Genomic DNA, 24314 nt, shown 5'->3' on the forward strand with positions numbered 1-24314 from the left:
TGACCCCCTATGCCCTAATCTATACATACATACCTGTCCAATTTTGATGCAGATCTCAGATCTTAATCTGCTGAAAGGCTTGTGTCACTGTACACACTCTTCCAATCTTTGGCAGACTAGTGAGATGCTGCTTATCAGGGATTTTGACCAAATCCCCAGAAACGGCTGTTTCTCATTAAGGGGCAAATTTATTCAGCCTGATGAAGTGATAAAGTGGAAGGTGATAACACACCAGCCAGTCAGCTCCTATCACCTTCCACTTTATCACTTCACCGGGCTTAATAAATCTGCCCCTAAATCACACAGGTGTCACTGAATGTGTGTGTTTTTCAGGTTTTTTTTTTTTTTACAGGCGACCTAACTGGATAGCCTGTGAAAAAAAAATTAGCAGCGAAACATTGGGAAAAACTGACATTTTTCATGGCTAATTGGAGACAGTCTATAGAATTTGACTGCAGATAAGAACCTCTTTGTCCATCTAGACTGCCCTTTAATTATTAGGGCTTATGAATATAAATTTTAAGCATTTCATGCTCATTCTTAAAACCTATTAAATGCCTTTAAGACCAATACCCCAAAACAATAATGTAAGCGAATGGACCTGTAGCTAGGTTGAAAAGCTCTAAAGATCTACCCTAAATTGAGATTTTCAGGCAGCTATGAAATCCAAAGCTGGGTACGCACTGGGATGATGTGTCCCTAGCTGATATGTCGGCCCAAAGGGTCTACTACGCTTGCCCGGCTGTCGGGATCCCAGCACCCAGTATACCGGCGCCGGGATCCTGACCGTCAGAATGTCGGAAGTAGGGAGAGTGCAAAAGAGCCCCTTGCGCTATTTATTTTCCCTTCCAGGGGTGTCGTGGACACCCCAAGAGGGAAAATAGTTGTCGGTATCCCGGCGCCGGTATGCTGAGCACCGGTATCTTGACAGCCGGGATATCGAGTGCCACCCCGGCCCGAAGATACACAATGTACAACGTAATTAAGGTTGGAGCGACTTATCAATCACACATGCCACGGTCGCTAGCTTTATCACTAGATCTGATGTGCAGCACATCAAACCTGGCGACGTCGCTAGCGACTATGGGCACCCACATATCAGGCAAACACACTGAGCGATTGGTCGTTTCGAAACAACATATCGGGCTGATTTCAGCCCAGTGTGTATCCGGCGTAAGGTCGTCAGGGTTACACAATACCAGTACTCTGCAGCAGTTACCGTCTACATTGCTCTTCTCTGATATACTACATAAGGTATAGGTTCCGCTCCCAAGAGCATTTTTCAGATGCACATACGTGTTTTAAGGTTCCAAATAGCCAATCGCAGCAAAGATTAAAACTAGATCCACAACCGTTTGCTCAATGACTAGTGGTGTCCATCAGATAATCATTTTGAGAGTAAACTGACCTCCGGGATGACAAACTGCCCAGCAATCAGCAACGCCCCCAGCAGGTTATCACGGCCGTCGTTCCGCAACTCATATATAGGCACCTGCAAGAATACAGAGTTCATCCATTTTTTTTTTTTTTTTGTACAGTAAAAATATAGGGGTCTATTTACTAAGCCTTGGATGGAGAAAAAAAAGTGTATAGAGATAAGTCCAAGCCAATCAGCTCCAAACTGCAATGTTACAGGCTAGAATTGAAAAATGACCGGAAGGAGCAGATTTGCTGGTTATTTATCTCCGTCCACTTTACCTCCATCCCAGGCTTAGTAAATAGATCCCACATTTACTCATTCATAACTCAAGGCAATACATTAGACGACATAAGTTTAGCAGTTTATAACCATTTCATTCATTTGCCCTCAGATGTCCACTCCACCCATGCACTGCACAGCATAATAAGGAGGTTGGAGAACGTTTTTAACCTGTTCTATGTAGATACTGTCAAATTCAGAGAATTTGAAGGACAATTAAAAAGCACCACTATGTACAAAGGAATGAGGAGAATAATCACCATTAGAGTAAGAACGGGTCTGTGTCATTTTATTTATCATTTAATTTCAGGTATAGCCAGTAATTTAAAATAAATTAAACAAGTTTACTAGTTGTAGGAAAAAATGTAAGGCTGGGGCTATGCATTAGCAAGTGTGGCTATTTCTTGTAGGCATTCATGCAGTGAGTCAGGATGCTGATAGAGGGGGGTGGGAGGAGGGAGGTTAGGGTTAGGTTGAGGGAGGTTGAGGTTAGGGCGAGGGGGAATATGGGTAACAGTACTTACCAAAATGTTTTTGGATTATGACAGTTGGGATACCGCTGTCAGCAAGTGCTACTACTTGTGCACACTGCGTCAGGGCGAAAGAGCGAGACAGCAGTATGTGTGTGTTTTTAACTTGCAGGGAAGAGGGAGCTTGCTTCTCAATGAGGGACCATGGAACCCGGTCATCCTGTTGAAGGAGGAGGTGGAGGCTCGAGTTGTGGCCGGCGGTGGATGAGTGAGCCGGGAGGAGGGCGGAGAATGCGGGCATGCAGCAGCAGCGCTGCCTGCAGTAATGTATGTAATGCACGTAGTGGTGTGCCCAGCAGAGACGGGGCTGAGTGCACAGCTACATACATTACTGCGGGCAGCGCTGCAGCTAGCGGCGGCAGGGCTGGAGCAGCTTATTAAAAGAAAAAGCACAGTGCGGCCCTGCAGTTACTGCCAGCCAGTCCTGCGCCCACAGCGCATATGCGCAAGGCCACTCCGGCACACACCTAGTTACGGTGCTGGCTGTCTGTATTTTTGCCGTGGCCAACCCGACTGTCAGGATCCCATACACAATCCCATGTAACGAACAGAATACTAACATAGCATAAAGCCTAACAACCAGCATATAATGGTACAGCACAGCACACAGACCAAATGCTCAGCATACAGCGCTGTCTCATTCCCTAAACTGTACTAGCAGCGATTCAGGTCTTACTCAGACCAACAATTTTATTTTCTATACAGTCACTGATATAAGCGTTTTTACGAAATGTCCTATAATAACATATGGAGAGAAGGTTTTTGGGTAACGGGATGGTATACTTACAATACATTATTATGCTGAATGTTTACAAATTGAGTAGACTTTTTTTTTTTTTTTAACATACCTGGGAACCGGTGAGCACAATGGTTTTGCCCAAATTCTCACACATAAATGACAGCGCAGATGCAGTGTACGCCATCGTGTCTGTCCCATGTAGGATGACGAAGCCATCGTAATGCTCGTAATTTTTCTAGAGGAAACAGAGTTCAGACGCAAATGGTCAGAGTGCAGAAGAGGAGAGAGAATTCCATTCCCATTCTATTACCACAAGGCCAGCACCACAAGCCCCGGTTATTAGCCAAGCAACATTCACGGCATTTCAACCAAATATTTCTAATATGACAAACAACAACAAGAATGAAGGGGTTTCTTTACCATACACAGCTAGTTTTTTTTTTTTTTTTTATGGGGGGGGGGGGGTTTATTTTGGGAATAAAAGAAATGGGATATCATTTAGAAGCAACTTCAGTATACACGTTACACAGAATTTTACAGGGAATACAGAATGCAGGCAGGTGCAGGCTAATGCTCCCTTTTATCAGTCAATTCAGGCTGAAGCTTCCCGCAGTGCTCTTCCTAGATCTGAAGAAAATTCAGCCGAGAGCTATTAGGGTTAACACAAAATTTTGGCCATGTAGTGTAACTGAACATCACACCTAAGGGAAGGGGGGAGGGGGGGGGGGGTAATTCAATTGTTTGACAAATCAATTGGGTGTCTGTTTTTTCTAATAGACAGGAAAAAACAGGCACCCAACCGACTTTTCGAACAATTCAATATCCCCCTATGGGGTATATTCAATTATAGTCAGATCCATTCCGACATGCATTTGTCGGAATGGATCCGTCAAACCCTATTCAAATAAGCGGGCAAATCCGACTGTCTGATTTGTCCGCTCACGGTGTCCCGTCCTGCTGCTGCTACCGGCTGCAGCTGTCAGCAGCGCCAGGGGGGAGCTATCACAGGGGACCTGTCAGGCAGCCGGGGGAGGGGACACGTCAGCTGCGGCCAGGGAGAGGTATCTGCAGCGGCTGGGGGTACCTGTCAGGTGGCCATGGGGACCAGTCAGCGGCAGCCGGAGGACCTATCAGCGGCGCCCGGGGGAGGCATATGCAGCGGCTGGGGGAACTTGTCAGGCGGCAGGGGGAGCTGTCAGCGGCGGTGAGGGACCTGTCAGCGGCGGCGGCCTGGGTGCGCTGCCGAAAGAGATGAGCCTGGCTGGGGGGCGCCCATCAGAGGTAGTGCCCTGCAGCCCGCCGCCCCGCTCCCCCGTCTCATGGCCTCAATCAGACTTTTTTTAAAGTTGGATTGAGATGGTCGAAAAGGGGGCCAAAACAGAAGCACGTGGATCGGCAGCTATTCCGCCGATCCACGTGCTTTTCGACAAGTCGAATTCCTTCCGACCTACAAAAGACGAAAACTGACGTATTTTCGACAGACGGCAGCTTTAGACTTCAATGTGCTGGTTACACATCTCAATCCAAAATGATGGGAATTAATAGGGAGTTACTGTAAAGGATGCAAGGGTGTTTGATATGCATTTTACTAGTGGTTTACAGCTGCTGTAGTCATCCCAAAGCATTTATGTAATTAAGCACACACAATATTCAAAAGAAAAAAAAAGCCAGTGACTATGACAACACATCAAATTATAGTTTCTAGGATCTGATATGTATACCTGCACTTTAAGAAAGATACAATTGTGTTCACTCCATTGTCTATTATTTAATCCATATCAAAACACTTGTTATACAAATGTTTATTAGCGGTGAGGTTCCAATATTTGACACTCCGCAGGATGTCCATGTACAGTAGTAAAAATGTATACAGTATATATTTTATTTTAAACAACTTTCTACCTACTGTAATAGTCTGAAATATGTGCAACGAATTGAATCTGCTTTAAGTTTAAACAATTTTTGCAGAATTCCAACTTTGTCTCACAGAGTGAAAACACAGCAGTAATAGTCCTGGCTATTTGTTGACTACATTTTTTGTTTGTAATACAGGTTGAGTATCCCATATCCAAATATTCCGAAATACGGAATATTCCAAAATACAGACTTTTTTGAGGGAGAGTGAGATAGTGAAACCTTTGTTTTTTGATGGCTCAATGTACACAAACTTTGTTTAATACACAAAGTTATTAAAAAGATTGTATTAAATGACCTTCAGGCTGTGTGTATAAGGTGTATATGAAACATAAATGAATTGTGTGAATGTAGACACACTTTGTTTAATGCACAAAGTTATAAAAAATATTGGCTAAAATTACCTTCAGGCTGTGTGTATAAGGTGTATATGTAACATAAATGCATTCTGTGCTTAGATTTAGGTCCCATCACCATGATATCTCATTATGGTATGCAATTATTCCAAAATACGGAAAAATCCCATATCCAAAATACCTCTGGTCCCAAGCATTTTGGATAAGGGAGACTCAACCTGTACTAAACAGATACAGGTTGGCTGGATTCTGAAGTTCACAAGTAGATAAGGAGTTCATTACTAAAGTTGCTCAATCTGGCTTCTGTTGAGTATTCAGTAAAAAAAATAAAAAAAAGTCACACCCACTTCTATGGCTCAAAATAATGATCTCATATAACGTGTTTAAACAGGGAATATAATTGGCAGTTTAAGAAAGCAAAATGATGGGAGCCCCAACTCGTACTTTACATACGTTTTTCTGGTAAACAAGATCATTCCATAAAGATGGGGTGATGTACACAAACAGAAATGTAAAGCGCAAAACAAATAAAAAAAAGACATAACTTGCATAACAATTTAGCACTTTATAATAAAAGAATAAACAGTGTTCAAATAAAATAAACAAATGAATATTATACAAGATTTGCATTTTTTAAAGTGCGTGTCATATCCAAGAGGTAAGATTTTTAAATGGGGAAAAATTATAAAAAATAAATAAAATAAAAAAAATAGCTCATTACAGTAACTCTATTCTCACTTAAAGCAGTAAAGAAAAACAAACATTGTTATGTGTATTCACTCATTTTCGTTAGTAGTACTTTACAGATATGGTGATGACTGTATATTAGTAACACCAGTCAGTCATGTACTTGTAATGTACTATTCTGAAACCACAGCTCCCTCCAGTGTCCTAATACCAAAAATACATGTTACTGCAACCTTCATAACAAAGTTTTTAGAAAGAACAGACCAGAGTGCATGCTTTGGGGGCTGACGCAAAACAAGTACAACTACAGTCTGTGTAGCGTATCTTGCATGGAACTGCTCAGAAAAGTGGTCACATGATTTTTCCCCCCTTTAAATAAAGGGGGGGGGGGGCATACATTAAGAAAAATAAAGGGAGACAGCAATGGAAAAAAAAAAGGAGTACAGGTGGGTAGGAAAAATATATATATATATATCTCATTACATTCCAAGGACTGGCACAATCAACCCGGGAATAACCAATGTTAGTTCTGTGGAGCTTCATGGAGACTACTAAATGGTGAAGGGGTAGAGGAGTAGAGGATCTCTCTGTCACTGGTGTAGTCATGTCATCTGGATCATAGGCAGAGGAGGCCCAAATCGAACAGGGAACATCGTCCCAGACCATGTTCCCTGTACGATTCGTCCGTCTCCATGTCAAAGTGACAGTGAGCTTTAGCCATAGTGGGGTGAAATGCACTTTCACAGTTGTGTGCTAAAGAGGCACGGGTCACAATGAGTATGTGCATAGGCGTGCGCAGCACATTTTATTAGGGGGTGCACCGTCGGAGGGGTGTGTCTAGCACCACCTTTTGGATGTGTCTAACACATCTATTGACGGTCAACGCAATATAAAAAATCCACCCTTGTACCAATCCTAATAAAGCAGGTACATTGTCAGATGTTGTGGTGTGCACCAAACAAACACCCCTGATGGCACTCATTGCAATTACAGTGCTCCTCCTCAGCCTGGTCTGGCTCCCCCTCTCTTTCCACTGCAAGCTGCAGCAACTTACTTACAAGTCAGTCACTCACTGACACTGACAGTCGCAGACCAGTACTGCTGCTGCTGGAAAAACGAGTGACGTGTCAATGCTGCTGCAGACCGCCTGCCAGTATTGAATTTGTCTTCCTAAGAGGAATGCTGGCTGCATGCTGATCCTCATCAGTGGCTGGCGTTGGCATAGCATAGAAGGAGAGACGTAGGCATGTTGCGGGTGATGTAATCACATCACGCCACGCTGTTTTGTTTTGTACATGGAGGTGGAGCCGGGAGTTTGAAAGCCGGTGGCAGTGGCACCCTTGATTAACCCAGGTGTCCGGTCAGTAATGCACTCCTGACAGGGTGCAGCGCAGAGGGGACAGTGATCAGAATGCTCGGCGATCGCTGCATCAGGCATGTGAGATCAGGGTGCCGGACATTAGGGGGTGCCTGTGCGCACCAGGCACCCCCCCTACGCACACCTATGAGTATGTGGCTTAAGATTTATCTAATGTTTGGGGAATTGAAGCGGGATATAAATAGAGTTCACTTCAGGAGTAGGGGTAAAGTCCAAGCTGAAACTTTTTTTCACCAACTAAAAGACCTCTGACCAAAAAAGGCTGGAGTAAGCCATGCATGACCAGAAGACATGAAGACATGAGTGACATGGATCATTTCAGAGCAGTTACACCAGCATGATATAGACTAAGTGGGCTACATCTTAGGAAACTCCTCTGGGGAGGGGGGGGGGGGTTAAGATAAAGGTGGTAAAAGACTAAGCTGCATTTCATAGTGGCCAGGCACGTTTATATGCAGTAGTATTATTAAGTTCCCATTGGGTGTCGGAAAGTGATCTGTTAAGATCAAGTTCCCTGTGGGTCTGCGATGGGGCTTTAGAGCTGAGGCCCAATAGCAAGGATTGGTAATACCAGAAAGAAATGCCAGCCCTGCACTCTCCTGAAGTTAGTCCTGGGAATAAAGAAATAGGCAGGGCCTGGATCATGGATTGGGGTCCTGTCGAGTGACTACACCCATAAAACAATGGCGAATCTGGAGTTGAATCTGAATCGGGAAAACCGGTTTGCTAAGGAACTGAAAAGAATGGAGGGAATCATAAAATTCAATTGTTTCCACAATAGATCAGCTAAGCGACATCTCTATTTATTCTGGTCTTACATTCCAAAATTAAACCCAAATCTCAAAGTTCGGTCAAAATAGATGCTTCATGATGGTTAGGGAGGTGTGGACAGGCTAAACCCCCACATCAGCTTGAGAGAACCATTTGGGTAAGCACTTTTTCAAGACATATATCTCAATATGTCATTTGGGCACTGGATATGGAATTGTGCAGAACACGTAAGTTTGGGTAACAGAAACATTTTATATGCCCTAAGGAGTTCCAACCAGAATCGAGGACTTTGCAAAATCAGTCAGTTTCATATTAGATGGTAGTCTCAAAAGAAGGTTAAAATCGAATGGGAATTTTAGAGCAACTCCAGATGCAGTCTACTTCCAGTGGTAGTAGATAGGTTTATAGAGAGGGCCTCACATTTACTTGTGCTAAGGTTGAAGGAGGAGGGCCAGCTATATTGGTCAATAATCTGATGGGGAAAAAAACCAACAATGAGGTCTCTGGCTGGAAAACAAATAAGATATCATCATCAAATAAACATTTTGTGAAGAATCCCTGCGATGCAAACTCTCTGGATTCCCTAGCAAAGTTCTACTACCTGCCAAGGGTTCTGTCTCCAATACGAAGATTGTGGGGGAAAGTGGGCATCCTTGTCTGGTAACATTCCTTACAAGGAAAGGAGTCAGACATGAAGCCATTACTAAACACTCTCGCAGAGTACTGTCCATATAAAGCCAGAATCAAAGCAAGGATCTAACACTGGAAGCCAAAGCAGAAAATAACTCTTTCATATACAACCAGTGTAGTCTATCAAACACTTTTACTGCTTCTAATAAAGAGCAAAACTAAGGGGTCTATTTACTAATCCTTGGATGGAAATAAAGTGGACAGAGATAAAGTACCAGCCAATCAGTGCCTAACTGCCATGTCACAGGCTGGATTTGAAAAATGACAGGAGCCGACTGTCTGGTACTTTATCTCCGTCCACTTTATCTCCAGCCAAAGCCTAGTATATAGACCCTCAAGTCTTCTCAGGTATTCAAAACTACTTCAGCAAGACCAAAAACTCTGAGTATTAGCAGATGCCTGCCTGATTAATCTCCATTGGAGGGATGAGGTGACCCATATGGTTGGCAAAGGTCCATTAAGGAACACAATAGGCCTATCATTTTTGATCCCCAAAGTCATACAAAGGACCCCAAGTCAAAGGCAGCATTTTATAAAAACAGTGAGTAAACTGTAGGTATCTAACAACGTGAGTGGCATAAGCCAAACTGCTAAAACCAACACGACCTAGACGGGAACCTGCGTTGACCTCCTACAAAACAGGCAGAGTTGAACTGGCAATGGAAAGCTTTACTCGTGTTGGATGTTGGTCAAAAGGTTGTGGAAGCCTTTCTGAGATTATATAGTTTGGTGTAATATTGCGCAAATTAACTGGCTATAGTCACTCACTGGGTTAATGATTTCGGAACCCTGAGGTTGTTTTGTTTGTTTTTAAACTAGTACTAGTTGTCACTTATGGCTGAACTTACGGTTACAGAATAGGTCATTTGTTTCCCCCCCCCCCGGTCAGGAAAATATTTTGGTCAGGTAGAGGAGTTTATATTCATTACTGCAGGACTACAGATGAGCAAGACTTTCTGTACAATAGAAGGAAAGAATTCTGTGAAGGTGAAGCGCCTCTATAACACCAATACCACTCCAGACATACAGCCCGGGAATTCACCTGCTCAGACCCAGGGTTTTCACTTCAGCAAAATCCAAATTTTTGCTGGAGACCCCCTTTCACGCTACACCCGAGACCAGGGAAATTCCAGGAGTCGTCCCCTTTCCCACATAAACCGGGTCTGCTCTGGCATTCTACAAACCAGGGCTACCAGGGCTGCCAGGCTGCATGCATGTCATACACACGCACACATCCCAATCGTACACATGGACCACAGCCCCCTCCCTGTAAAATGGATTCCCTGCAATCATGGACACTGCCCCCTCCAGGCAGCCCGCACAGCCTAGCAGTGTGCGACCTGGGAGTAAAATCCTGGTTTGCACCTTACACACTATACACGGATTGTCTATCCGGGAAGTCCTGGGTAAAACCTGGTGAACAGCAGGGGCGCTGACCCAGGAACGTGTTCCTGGGTTGGTGCCTTTCAGACATACAAAAACTCGGTATTCAGACATACTTTAAAATCCCGGGTTTTTTGGAATCTAGAGGTCCTGCATAGTTGTCACCCAGTCAGAGTTTCTGCTGATGCATCTACAGTATATTACAGGACATGTCTGATGCACTATAAAAAAATAATAATATTTTTTTTTTTTAAAAAGCATAGGGCACTAGACCAGTCCATTGACAGAACACCACAAGATCTGTATTTTGTCTTTCTAAGAACAAATGGTGAGGACAAAAGAAGGGAAGTGCAGTTAGGCATATATAACATAGATAGTGATAACTGCATACAGCACACACAGACTCTGCATGTGCATCATTATTATTATAAATGAATTGCAACTGGTAAATATAAAAGAACAATAGAGTAGGACAATGAGAACTTGCAAGGACATATGTTACCCGTAATGTACCTGGATGTCCTTGGCGATTTTGGCCCAGTCATCGGTTGTCATATTACAGGAGTCGAGAAGAGGAGAATACTCCAGAATTGTATACACAACCCTTTTATTCGGTTTAGAGAGACTGCAAAAGTAGTAATAGAAAAATAAAGATGTATATTAGAGATCTATAATAAAAGAGATTGACTACTGAAGTGTCATCTATGGCTTATGTCTACAGCCACCATTCCTTTCTCCCTTCTTATACATATGTCCTAATGTCCAGGGATCTTACAGTTATGTCCCATTTTTAAAAAAAGTTGTGACTACATTTTTTGTTTTTACAATTGAATATTATATTATTGGTCAAAGGCCAAAGCTGTCCCAATGGGTGTGGTTCATCAAATCGACAGTGTCTAGGTCGACAATGTTTAGGTCGACCACTATAGGTCGACATGGATGGAAGGTCGACAGGGTTTCTAGGTCGCTTCGCTCGCCATGCTTCGGGCATGGTGCCTTCGCTCCGCTACCGCTTGGCACACTTTACCGTTCCAATCGTAGTCCACGTGGATCGTTAAGTATGAAAAAATCCACACCAAAAAAAAAAAAAAAATGTGAAAAACTCATGTCGACCTTTAGACCTGTCGACCGAGCACATGTCGACCTAGAAACCCTGTCGACCTTCCATCCATGTCGACCTAGTGACTGTCGACCTATAGTGGTCGACCTAAACATTGTCGACCTAGACACTGTCGATCTTCAGACCGGATCCCGTCCCAATCACATATTTAAAAAGGAGGCTTCTAAGGCAAAGCGGCTGGTTAACACTGACTGTTTCGAGCCAGTACTGCTGTGACAGCCAAGTATCACTGAGCTGCCCTAGTAACATTGTATTTAGAAATTACATAAATAGGTATTTTGTTTGGTTTGTGTTTTTGGTCTATACGCAGTTAGTAGAGCACGGAATCAATGCCACCAAGCTGAAAATCTTTGCCCAGGCATCCTCTGACCATATGTGCTGTCACGGTCAGAGTTGCTCAATAAATTGCTCTGAAGTAGTATATATTTCTTAAGAAAGGTTGTCTAATCGTGGTATATTTGGGATAATGAAAAAAAAGATGTCAAAATGCCATAGGCGGAGCTTATAGTCCTGCAGCACCCAGAGCAAGCCCATATAAAACACAGAGAACAAACAAACTCCACACAGATAGTGTATTAGCAAGGATTTTAACTAACGACTGAGGCAGTGATGCTTACCACAGAGCCAACCACTCTGTCCCAGACAGAAAAATATGAAAGCAAGTAATTATACATAAACAGAGCATGATAAATAAATATCTTCGGAATTAGAGATTTTAGAATAATAAAAGCAAACACCCAGGGCCGTAACTAGGTGTGTGCGGACGGTGCTTCGCACACAGCGCATTTGCCCTGTGGGTGCACCGTCCGCAATCACACCGTTTGTCCGCCCCTGCCCGCTGTAATATACAATAGTAGAATTGCGCCCGACTCCTTCTCTGCCGGAAGCACCGCTTCTATTATGCATCACAGCGGGCTGCGCTGCGCTGGGCAGTCTCCGAGTCAGGGGGACATGTACTAAGCACTGATAAAAGCGGAGAAGTGAGTCAGTGGAGAAGTTGCCCATGGCAACCAATCAGCATTGACATAACATTATAATTTGCATACTATAAAAGCATACTGAGCAGCTTCTTGGTTGCCATGGGCACTTCTCCACTGGCTCACGTCTCCACTTTTATCACTGCTTAGTACATGTCCCCCTATATCTCTCCCCCTGTGTGTGCTCTGCTCCATGCACCTCCCCCTGCAGCGTCTACCCTGAAGAGGGACTTCCGGATTCTGGTCTGGAGCGGGCTATGCTGCTGCCGCCCTCATCTAAAGTAAAGTAAGCCACATGGAGGAGTGCATCTCTCATCTCTGTTATAGTGTGGATGGGGATTTCTGAATGAATCTTCTGTTTGTGTAAAAACGTGCCTGACCTCTAGCCATGTCTCACCCCCGCATCCTTGGAACACAAGTCAGACTCCCAGCAAGCCATCAGACTTTTTTTTTTTTTATCGCTGTTACAGTAGGTGCAGTGAACAGATAACATAGGAAGGAGTGCAGTCTGAGGTCTGCCCAAGTCCCTGCAAGTGTAATAAATTTGGACAATGAAGCCTCTCTCTCTCTCTCCCTTTGTAAAAGGGGACTCTGCGTGCATAATGTGTAAAAGGGGGACCCTGCTTGCCGTAATGTGTATAAAGTATAGATGAGCGGGTTCGGTTTTACTCAGATTTATTCGGATCTCAAAACATAATTTTATTGGTTCACGGATGTCACGTGTTTTGGCTAGCCAATAAAAAAAATCCGGATAAAACCGAACTGGCGTTAAATCCGAACCCGCTCATCTCTAGTAAAAAGGGGGGAACCTGCTTGCCGTAATGTGTAAAAAGGGGAGCCCTCTGCCGTAATGTGTAAAAGGGACTCTACCTGCTGTAATGTGTAACAGGGGACTCTACCTGCCATGTATAAAAGGGGGCTCTACCTGGCGTGATGTGTGATAGTGGCTCTACCTGGTGTAACGAGTGACAGAGGCTCTACCTAGTGTGATGTGTAAATGTGTAGAAGGGGCTCTACCTCTGTGTAAAGTAAGTGGCGCTACTGTGCGGTATAAATTGAATAATGGAGACTACTGTACAGCGAAATATGGATTGGTATAACTGTGGCCATGCCCTTTACCCACAAAGCTACGCCCCTAGATTTTTGACTTGTGCCTGCGGCGCGCACTGCCCATATTTTAAATATGGGGGGGCGCGGATGCTGTTTCTTGCACACAGCGCTAAAATGTCTAGTTACGGCACTGACCCAAACACACTATACAGTTGCAAAAGGATACACAAGTGCACAACACTGCAGTTGTTACACATATCCGCCTGTATACTCTTCATACCAAACGTCAACAGAGTGTATTATAATGAAATTCCACTAATTGGCTATCCCCCCAAGCAAATCATTACAGCAATACAGAGAAACACATCAATTGATAGTCAAGTGGACCTGAATAGATCTACAACCCCCAAGACTTGCTTGTAATTAATTGTGCTTCGCATCAGAATACATTTTCTGTGACTTTCAAGGACGAGAAGCCTTATGTAACCTCAAAGGTCCAGTAAGTTTGGCACAAAGGCCTCATTAGACAGACCCTAAAGACAGAGGATTTAGTACCGCTTTTCCCACAATCTCTTAGTATGCAAATTAAATTATTTTATTACATGAATAATGGAAAAATTAGCCTAGGTGTGAAATTAATTTACTCAGCATCTACCACTACACATGCATATTATGAAGTGCCTTACTGAATTCTGAAGAATACATTGCACACCGACATGGATATGGCGCTTTTATCATTTTGTTATTCAAAAAAAAAAATATATATATATAATAATAATAAATATATATATATATATATATATATATTTTAGAGCGAGAGAGAGAGAGAGAGAGAGAGAGAGAGAGAGAGAGAGAGAGAGAGAGAGAGAGAGAGAGAGAGAGAAAGTTTGTGAACTTCTATATTGCTGCTGAAATTTGCCTAAAACTACCTCAGGATTTTCACACTAGTCCTAAATCTAGATAAAGAGAACGAAAAATCAAACAAATGAGATGGGTAGAAAAAAAAAAATTTTAAGGTGCGCTCTTTTTTTACATTTTTTTTTATTATTGAGAAAAATCATCCAATACACTGTATCACATATCTGTGAGTGGTAAATGTTTATGAACCTTTAGGCGTAGCAGATATTTTAAATGTGAAATTAGAGTCATATATTTTCAATCTATGGGATGACAATCAGATGTAAGTGGACAACCTGTCTTTTAAAAAAGAACAGGAATCTAGCCTGATGTGAAGTGTATCATACCACAAACAAAAGGAGATTTCTGAGGACCTCAGAAGAAGAGATGTTGATGCTCATAAGGCTGGAAAAGGTTACAAAACCATCTCTAAAGAGTTTGGACTCCACCAAACAGTCAAACAAAATGTGCACAAATGGAGGAAATCCCAGATCATTATTACCAACCCCAGGAGGGGTCAACCAACAAAGATCACGCCAAGAGCAAGGCGTCTAATAGTTTGCAAGGTCAAAAAGGAAGCAAAAGGTAACCTTATAAGCAACAGATGGCCTTTCTCACAGTAGCTAATGTAATACCCCTTTCAGATCTCTGGGTCCTTCCCGGGTGGGATCTGGCATTAGAGCCTCTGCGCTGGCTTCCCGACCTGGCAATATGCCGGGTCGGTTGCCATAGCGGCGTGGGCGGAGCCAGGGCGGGAGTGAGCTCATCTCCGCGCCACCTTTCCCTATGTAGTAAATGGGTCCCATCGACCAAGGAGCCAGTTCACGCTGCCACTGACCAAGTATTCAACCCGGGAATAACCCTTCTTATTACCCGGGTTGAATAACTGGGTCAGGCGACCCGGGAATTCTCCACGGCCCCTTTCACATCGCACACTGACCCGTGTCAACATGCCGGGTCGATATCAGGTTATTTTTGCGATGTGAAAGTGGTATTAATGTTTAGGAGTCCAAAATCAGGAGGACACTGAACAATGATGTGCATGGCAGGATTGCAAAGAAAAAGCCGCTGCTCTCCAAAAAGAACATTGCTGCCCATCTGCAGTTTGCTAAATATCACCTGGATAAGCCAGAAGGCTACTGGAACAATGTTTTGTGGACAGTTGTGTCTGAAATGGAGCTTTTTGGTTTAAATGAGAAGCATTGTGTTTGGAGAAAGGAAAACATTCCAGCATAAAAACATCATACCATCTGTGAAACATGCTGCTGGTGGTGGTGGTGGTGGTGGTGGTATCATGGTTTGGGCCTGTTTTGCTGCATCTGGCCCAGGACGACTTGCAATCATTGATGGGACAATGAATTCTGAATTATACCAGAATATTCTAAAGGAAAATGTCAGGACTTCTTTCCATGAGCTGCATCTCAAGAGAACGTGGGTCATGCAGCAAGACAATGACCCAAAGCACACACGTCATTCAGCCAAAGAATGGCTAAAGAAGAATACATTTTAACTTTTGGAATGGCCAAGTCAAAGTCTTGACCTTAATCCAATCGAAATGCTGTGGAAGGACCTGAAGCGAGCCGTTCATGGGAGGACATCCACCAACATAACAGAGGCGGTTTTGTATGGAGAAATGGGGTAAAATTCCTCCAAGCCGATGTTCAGGACTAATCAACAATTACCGGAAACGTTTACATGCAGTTATTGCTGCACAAGGGGGTCACACCAGATACTGAAAGTAAAGGTTCACATACTTTTGCCACTCACAGATACGCCAATATTGGATCATTTTCCTCTAATTTTTTTGTCTCATTTGGTTCTCTTTACTTCACAAACTTTCAAGCACCACTGTATATCAGGGCTTGACCGCATACCCAAGAGTGTCATCTTATAAAATTACCACTATTGTGATGAAATAGGGTGAAGCAGTACAGAATATGAGGAAAACAATAGTTCAGAAGAGGCTATTTAATCAGAATTATTTTTAATGAATAAACATTTACTGGATAACAGTGAATAAAATAATTGCAATTTCTCTGTCAGAAGAGTGTACATCTGTCAGCAAGGCAGTGGTGCCCCGCTCGTGATGCTGTTGTTTACAGATGGCAGTGTGACTGCTGGAAGAAGGGCAGGCGTGCAGCTACGCTGGGAAGTGTGCAATCATTGTGAAATAATGCGCAGTCATGTGATCTAGTGTGTCCAATGATACACACATCGGTGATGAGATGTCAAATAAAAATGCTCACCAGAGTCCGGGAGGAACGATCAGGCTCAAATATATAAAAGTAACGTCCACATCGCTCTTTTTTTTTTTTGTTTAGAGGAACTCTGATCATATTATGATCTTAAAATTACTGTTTTTTAGTGACTGCACTTTTGCTTTCTTCAGGGAACAGGACAACCGAGGAAGAGAATAAGTGTATCAATGAGCTGGAGTTTAGGTGGAGGCCGCCCTAGTAAGCAGTGAATAAAAATAAATAATATGGTCACACAGATGTGTCCTCTTACTCCTGGTGTCTTTATACCATATGGTGCAAAATGCCTGGCGAGACAGATGCGCCAACATGGACAGCACAGCATATTTTTTTCACTAAGTATGAAGTCATACGGGGGGGTATACAATTAGCTCTGGTAATCCTGAAACTATTGATTTTGCCCCCGTCTATTCAATCAAGGCCGTTTTCACCAGTTTAAGGGAAATTGTCACCAATGACTTTTCCATTTTTTATTTTTTTTTTAGTGAAAAGGAAAAATGAAAAAAAAAAACTCAAAATCGTCGAAAACTGCCTCACTCCTGTTGAACTTGTCACCTATGCAACAACCAAAAAAAAAAAAAACACAGACCTAGTTGCACCCCCCCCCCCATAGTCACACTGTAGCTGGATATAAAGCCACTCACAGTGGACCAGAGACACTAGGCTGTGGCTTGTGTAGCAAAGGAATTGGTCTAACCTATGTGCAAAGTCACAGATTTAGCATAACGGAAGTGTCATAGCCACTGGTATCAGTCACAAGACCCGTGGCATGCCAAGAGAGGCTATTTGGCGCACCTGAAGTAAAGGTGTAAGAGGACACCTCTGTAAATGGACATGTTTCAAGTTAGTGTCATCTAATTTTTTTTTTAGCATTCCTTGACAAAAAAAAAACCCACCACAACACAGCAAATTACTTACGGAAGAACCAAGGTGTTTTCTGGGGATTCGAGGAATTCGTAGAGCTTGGTTTGCTGGGCGTATATCTCATCATGTAGGATAGGAAGTTTCTTCAAGGCCTTCGCAAACGCATGTGCCTGAGGGGCCAAGACTAGAACAAACAATATAATGAGAGCCAGGAAAGTAATAATATCACTCACCAAAATGCATTGACAATCCAACAACACATATTCCCCAGACTCCAAATAAAGTCTTCCCCAGAGTGGTGGGGGGAGTCTTTAGAATGAACTGATGACAGTTTTTAGAAGTTTTAACGTTTTGGTCTCAGATTTTTAGTGGATTTCACTGGCAGAAGCTACCGAGAAGCTTTCAGACACATTTCCAACGGCTCCAAATGACCACATAAGATGGTGCGACAGGGTCTTCACCCAACACCTTAAGTAAACAAGTAAATTTTCTTAAGTAGCAGCATGAAGAGATGGAGCATAAGTTTAAAGTGTTTTTTTCTTTAAGAATAACCGCTTTACATTGCAAGCTTTTATATAAATATTTGCAATACAGGTACACTCAAAGTGACCCTATCGCCTCAACAGGCAGCTGGAGGCAGCTTGGACAGAAAGCTATGGGGATGAAAGTGTAGCTTAAGAGTGTACTACAATTCAGGCATTTCCCTACCACATGTACACACACACACATTCACGCTAGGGTTAATTTTGTTGGGAGCCAATTAACCTACCAGTATATTTTTGGATTGTGGGAGGACACCGGAGTACCCGGAGGAAACCCACGCAAACACGGGGAGAATATACAAACTCCGGACAGTTAGGGCCATGGTGGGAATGGAACCCATGACCTCAGTACTGTGAGGCAGTAATGCTAACCATTACACCATCCGTACTGCCCAATATGTATGATCTTTACATCAGGGAGAGGAGCAAATAAATTAAAAAAAACACACACAAAAAAAACACACACAACAGACGCTTGACATTCGGTGCACTGAAAGTTGGTGTTCCGATCAGGTTTCTGCAGAACTTGACACTGCCCAAGTTATGCAATGGAACCCAACTTAAAGTGACTGCTCTGCAGAGGAACCTGATTAAGCAGAGATTCTAACGGGATGCGGCCCATGCGAGACTGGTGTTTGCACCAGTATACCCCTTATCCCCAACAATTTTCCTTCTCAATTCAAGCGCCTGCAGTTTCCTGTGTGCGCATGCTTCGCGATGACAATCAACAAGTCATAGGGGCAAATGCTCAGGGCTACAGGTATAGATCTCAGGACCCATGGTCACCTTTATGTGGCTTGCTCATGTGTTAGTATCCCCGAGCATCTTTTTGTGTTAGTCCCTGAAGGACAAACTGCAAATATTGTTTTACAAAGAAATTTTGTGATCAAGGTGTAAAATATACATCACAATATTAGATGGCACTACAGTCTTTGCAAAATTAGTTTGCTAAGCAATAACAGACATCCACGCAAAAGAAGCCATGGACAAAAGCTAGTTATTAAATATGGGCATTCTCCTTCATTGGTGGAAGGTATTTATTTATTTATCTATCAGTTACTTATATAGCACAGGCATATTCTGTTGTGCTTGACAATTGATACTAAGACAATTTCACCCCTCCCCACCCAAAAAAATAATAATAAGATTTTACTCACCGGTAAATCTATTTCTCGTAGTCCGTAGTGGATGCTGGGAACTCCGTAAGGACCATGGGGAATAGCGGCTCCGCAGGAGACTGGGCACAATTAAAGAAAGCTTTAGGTCACCTGGTGTGCACTGGCTCCTCCCACTATGACCCTCCTCCAAGCCTCAGTTAGGACACTGTGCCCGGACGAGCTGACATAATAAGGAAGGATTTTGAATCCCGGGTAAGACTCATACCAGCCACACCAATCACACCGTATAACTCGTGATACTATACCCAGTTAACAGTATGAATATAACTGAGCCTCTCAACAGATGGCTCAACAACAACCCTTTAGTTAGGCAATAACTATATACAAGTATTGCAGACAATCCGCACTTGGGATGGGCGCCCAGCATCCACTACGGACTACGAGAAATAGATTTACCGGTGAGTAAAATCTTATTTTCTCTGACGTCCGAGTGGATGCTGGGAACTCCGTAAGGACCATGGGGATTATACCAAAGCTCCCAAACGGGCGGGAGAGTGCGGATGACTCTGCAGCACCGAATGAGAGAACTCCAGGTCCTCCTCAGCCAGGGTATCAATTTTGTAGAATTTAGCAAACGTGTTTGCCCCTGACCAAGTTGCAGCTCGGCAAAGTTGGAAAGCCGAGACCCCTCGGGCAGCTGCCCAAGATGAGCCCACCTTCCTTGTGGAATGGGCTTTTACAGATTTTGGCTGCGGTAGTCCAGCCGCAGAATCCGCCAGCTGAATTGTGCTACAAATCCAGCGAGCAATAGTCTGCTTAGAAGCAGGAGCACCCAGTTTGCTGGGTGCATACAGGATAAACAGCGAGTCAGTTCCCCTGACTCTAGCCGTCCTGGAAACATAATTTTTCAAGGCCCTGACTACGTCCAGTAACTTGGAATCCTCCAAGTCCCTAGTAGCCGCAGGCACTACAATAGTTGGTTCAAGTGAAAAGCTGATATCACCTTAGGGAGAAACTGGGGACGAGTCCTCAATTCTGCCCTATCCATATGGAAAATCAGATAAGGACTTTTATATGACAAAGCCGCCAATTCTGATACACGCCTGGCCGAAGCCAAGGCCAATAACATGACCACTTTCCGCGTGAGATATTTTAGATCCACGGTTTTTAGTGGCTCACACCAATGTGATTTTAAGAAACTCAACACCACGTTGAGAACCCAAGGTGCCACTGGAGGCACAACCGGGGGCTGAATATGCAGCACTCCTTTTACAATGTCTGAACTTCAGGTACTGAAGCTAGTTCTTTTTGGAAGAAAATCGACAGAGCCGAGATCTGTACCTTAATGGAGCCTAATTTTAGGCCCATAGACACTCCTGCTTGTAGGAAATGCAGAAATCGACCTAGTTGAAATTCCTCTGTTGGGGCCTTTTTGGCCTCACACCAAGCAACATATTTTCGCCATATGCGGTGATAATGTTTTGCAGTTACATCTTTCCTGGCTTGAATCAGCGTAGGAATGACTTCCTCCGGAATGCCCTTTTCCTTTAGGATCCGGCGTTCAACCGCCATGCCGTCAAAACGTAGCCGCGGTAAGTCTTGGAACAGACAGGGCCCCTGCTGCCGCAGGTCCTGTCTGAGCGGCAGAGGCCATGGGTCCTCTGATATAATTTCTTGAAGTTCTGGGTACCAAGCTCTTCTTGGCCAATCCGGAACCACGAGTATCGTTCTTACTCCTCGCCTTCCTATTATTCTCAGTACCTTTTGTATGAGAGGCAGAGGGAGGAACACATAAACCGACTGGTACACCCACGGTGTTACCAGAGCGTCCACAGCTATCGCCTGAGGGTCCTTTGACCTCGCGCAATATCTTTTATAGCTTTTTGTTGAGGCGGGACGCCATCATGTCCACCTGTGGCCTTTCCCAATGGTGTACAATCCTTTGGAAGACTTCTGGATGAAATCCCCACTCTCCCGGGAGGAGGTCGTGTCCGCTGAGAAGATCTGCTTCCCAGTCGTCCACTCCGGGAATGAACACTGCTGACAGTGTTAACACATGATTTTCCGCCCATAGGAGAATCCTTGTGGCTTCTGCCATCGCCATCCTGCTTCTTGTGCCGCCCCGTTGGTTTACATGGGCGACTGCCGTGATGTTGTCCGATTGGATCAGTACCGGCTGGTTTTGAAGCAGAGGCCTTGCCTGACTCAGGGCATTGTAATGACTTGACCAAGTCCCTGGAAGTTTTTTCCCTGTGTGACTGCCCCCCAGCCTCAAAGGCTGGCATCCATGGTCACTAGGACCTAGTCCTGTATGCCGAACCTGCGGCCCTCTTGAAGATGCCACCACAGTAGAGATACCCTGGTCCTTGAAGACAGGGTTATCAGCCGATGCATCTGAAGCTGTGATCCGGACCACTTGTCCAACAGGTCCCACTAAAAAAGTTCTTGCATGGAACCTGCCGAATGGGATTGCTTCGTAGGAAGCTACCATTTTTTCCCCAGGACTCGCGTGCAATGATGCACCGATACCTGTTTTGGCTTCAGGAGGTCTCTGACTAGAGATGACAGCTCCTTGGCTTTCTCCTCCGGGAGAAACACTTATTTCTGTTCTGTGTCCAGAAACCATCCCCAGGAACAGTAGACGTGTCGTAGGAACCAGCTGTGACTTTGGACTGTTTAGAATCCAACCGTGCTGTTGTAGCACTTTCCAAAATAGTGCTACCCCGACTAGCAACTGCTCCTTGGACCTTGCCCTTATAAGGAGATTGTCCAAGTACGGGATAATTAAAACTCCCTTTTTTCGAAGGAGTATCATCATTTCGGCCATTACCTTGGTAAACACCCTCGGTGCCATGTACAGTCCAAACGGCAGTGTCTGGACTTGGTAATGGTAATCCTGTACTACAAATCTGAGGTACTCCTGGCGAGGATGGTAAATGGGGACATGCAGGTAAGCATCCTTGATGTCCCGGGATACCATGTAATCCCCCTCGTCCAGGCTTGCAATAACCGCCCTGAACGATTCCATCTTGAACTTGAATTTTTTTATGTATGTGTTCAAGGATTTTAAATATAAAATGGGTCACACCGAACCATGCGGTTCCGGTACCCCAAACCGTGTGGAATAGTAACCCCGTCCTTGTTGAAGTAGGGGCACCTTGAGTATTACCTGCTGGGAATACAGCTTATTAATTGCCTCTAGCGCAGCCTCCCTGCCTGAGGGAGTTGTCGGCAAGGCATATTTGAGGAAACGGCGGGGGGAAGACATCTCGAATTCCAGCTTGTACCCCTGAAATACTACTTGAATGAAACAGGGATCCACCTGTGAGCGAGCCCACTGATCGCTGAAATTTTTGAGACGGCCCCCCACCGTACCTGGCTACACCTGTGGAGCCCCCGCGTCATGCTGTGGACTCAGAGGAAGAGAGAGAAGAATTTTGATTCTGGGAACAGGCTGACTGGTGCAGCTTTTTCCCTCTCCCCATGTCTCTGTACAGAAAGGAAGCGCCTTTGACCCGCTTGCTTTACTGAAGCCGAAAGGACTGTACCTGATAATACAGTGCTTTCTTAGTCTGTGAGGAAACCTGAGGTAATGGATACGAGGTCCCAGAGACCATCCCCAAATAATTCCTCACCCTTATAAGGCAGAGTCTCTATGCGCCTTTTAAAGTCAGCATCACCTGTCCAGTGACAGGTCTCTAATACCCTCCTGACAGAATGGTCATTACATTCATTTTGGATGCCAGCCGGCAAAATATCCCTCTGTGCATCCCTCATATATAAGACGACGTCTTTAATATGTTCTCATGTGTGACAGGGTCACCGACCACGCTGCAGCAGCACGATCTGCAGGTCTCAGTCTAGTACCTGAGTGTGTAAATACAGACTTCAGGATAGCCTCCTGCTTTTTATCAACAGGTACCTTCAAAGTGGCCGTTCCTAAAACGGCAGTGCCACCTTTTTTGACAACCGTGTGAGCGCCTTATCCACCCTAGGGGATATCTCCCAGCGTAACTTATCCTCTGGCGGGAAAGGGTACGCCATCAGTAACTTTTTAGAAATGACCAGTTTCTTATCGGGGGGAACCCACGCTTTTCACACACTTCATTCATTCATCTGATGGGGGAACAAAACACTGCCTGCTTTTTCTCCCCAAACATAAAACCCTTTTTTAGTGGTACTTGGGTTAATGTCAGAAATGTGTAACACATTTTTTATTGCCGGGATTAAGTCACGGATGTTCCTAGTGGATTGTGTATATGTCTCAACCTTGTCAACACTGGAGTCAGACTCCGTGTCGACATCTGTGTCTGCCATCTGAGTGAGCGGGCGTTTGAGCCCCTGATGGCCTTTGAGACGCCTGGGCAGGCGCGGACTGAGAAGCCGGCTGTCCCACAGCTGTTACGTCATCCACCCTTTTATGTAAGGAGTTGACACTGTCGGTTAATACCTTTCACCTAACCATCCACTCTGGTGTCGGCCCCACAGGGGGCGACATCACATTTATCGGCATCTGCTCCGTCACCATATAAGCCTCCTCATTAAACATGTCGACACAGCTGTACCGACACACCGCACACACACAGGGAATGCTCTGACTGAGGACAGGACCCCACAAAGCCCTTTGGGGAGACAGAGAGAGAGTATGCCAGCACACACCAGAGCGCTATATAATGTGGGGATTAACACTATAACTGAGTGAAATTTCCCCAATAGCTGCTTGTATATATAATATTGCGCCTAAATTTAGTGCCCCCCCTCTCTTTTTAACCCTTTGAGCCTGAAAACTACAGGGGAGAGCCAGAGGAGCTTTCTTCCAGCTGCACTGTGAAGAGAAAATGGCGCCAGTGTGTCTGAGGGAGATAGCTCCGCCCCTTTTTCGCGGACTTTTCTTCCGCTTTTTTCTGGATTCTGGCAGGGGTATTTACCACATATATAGCCTCTGGGGCTATATATTGTGGTATTTTTGCCAGCCAAGGTGTTAATATTGCTGCTCAGGGCGCCCCCCCCCCCCCCAGCGCCCTGCACCCTCAGTGACCGGAGTGTGAGGTGTACATGAGGAGCAATGGCGCACAGCTGCAGTGCTGTGCGCTACCTTGGTGAAGACTGATGTCTTCTGCCGCCGATTTTCCGGACCTCTTCTTGCTTCTGGCTCTGTAAGGGGGACGGCGGCGCGGCTCCGGGACCGAACACCAAGGACTGGGCCTGCGGTCGATCCCTCTGGAGCTAATGGTGTCCAGTAGCCTAAGAAGCCCAATCCGGCTGCAAGCAGGCGAGTTCGCTTCTTCTCCCCTTAGTCCCTCGCTGCAGTGAGCCTGTTGCCAGCAGGTCTCACTGAAAATAA

The 24314-nt window shown here is 44.6% G+C and overlaps 1 protein-coding gene across 1 annotated transcript in view; it reads right to left on the reverse strand.

The window, feature by feature from the left end:
- Positions 1 to 24314, reverse strand: part of ASPG (asparaginase) — a 162820-nt gene that overhangs the window by 105339 nt on the left and 33167 nt on the right. The window contains exons 2-5 of the mRNA XM_063947436.1: positions 17365 to 17494; positions 10661 to 10772; positions 3078 to 3203; positions 1409 to 1492 (exon numbers count right to left, since the gene is read on the reverse strand). Coding sequence (XP_063803506.1) covers positions 1409 to 1492; positions 3078 to 3203; positions 10661 to 10772; positions 17365 to 17494 — 452 coding nt within the window. The remainder of the gene's footprint in view (positions 1 to 1408; positions 1493 to 3077; positions 3204 to 10660; positions 10773 to 17364; positions 17495 to 24314) is intronic.

This window comes from Pseudophryne corroboree, chromosome 12 (assembly GCF_028390025.1).
Source record: "Pseudophryne corroboree isolate aPseCor3 chromosome 12, aPseCor3.hap2, whole genome shotgun sequence".
In the NCBI taxonomy this organism is placed as follows: domain Eukaryota; kingdom Metazoa; phylum Chordata; class Amphibia; order Anura; family Myobatrachidae; genus Pseudophryne; species Pseudophryne corroboree.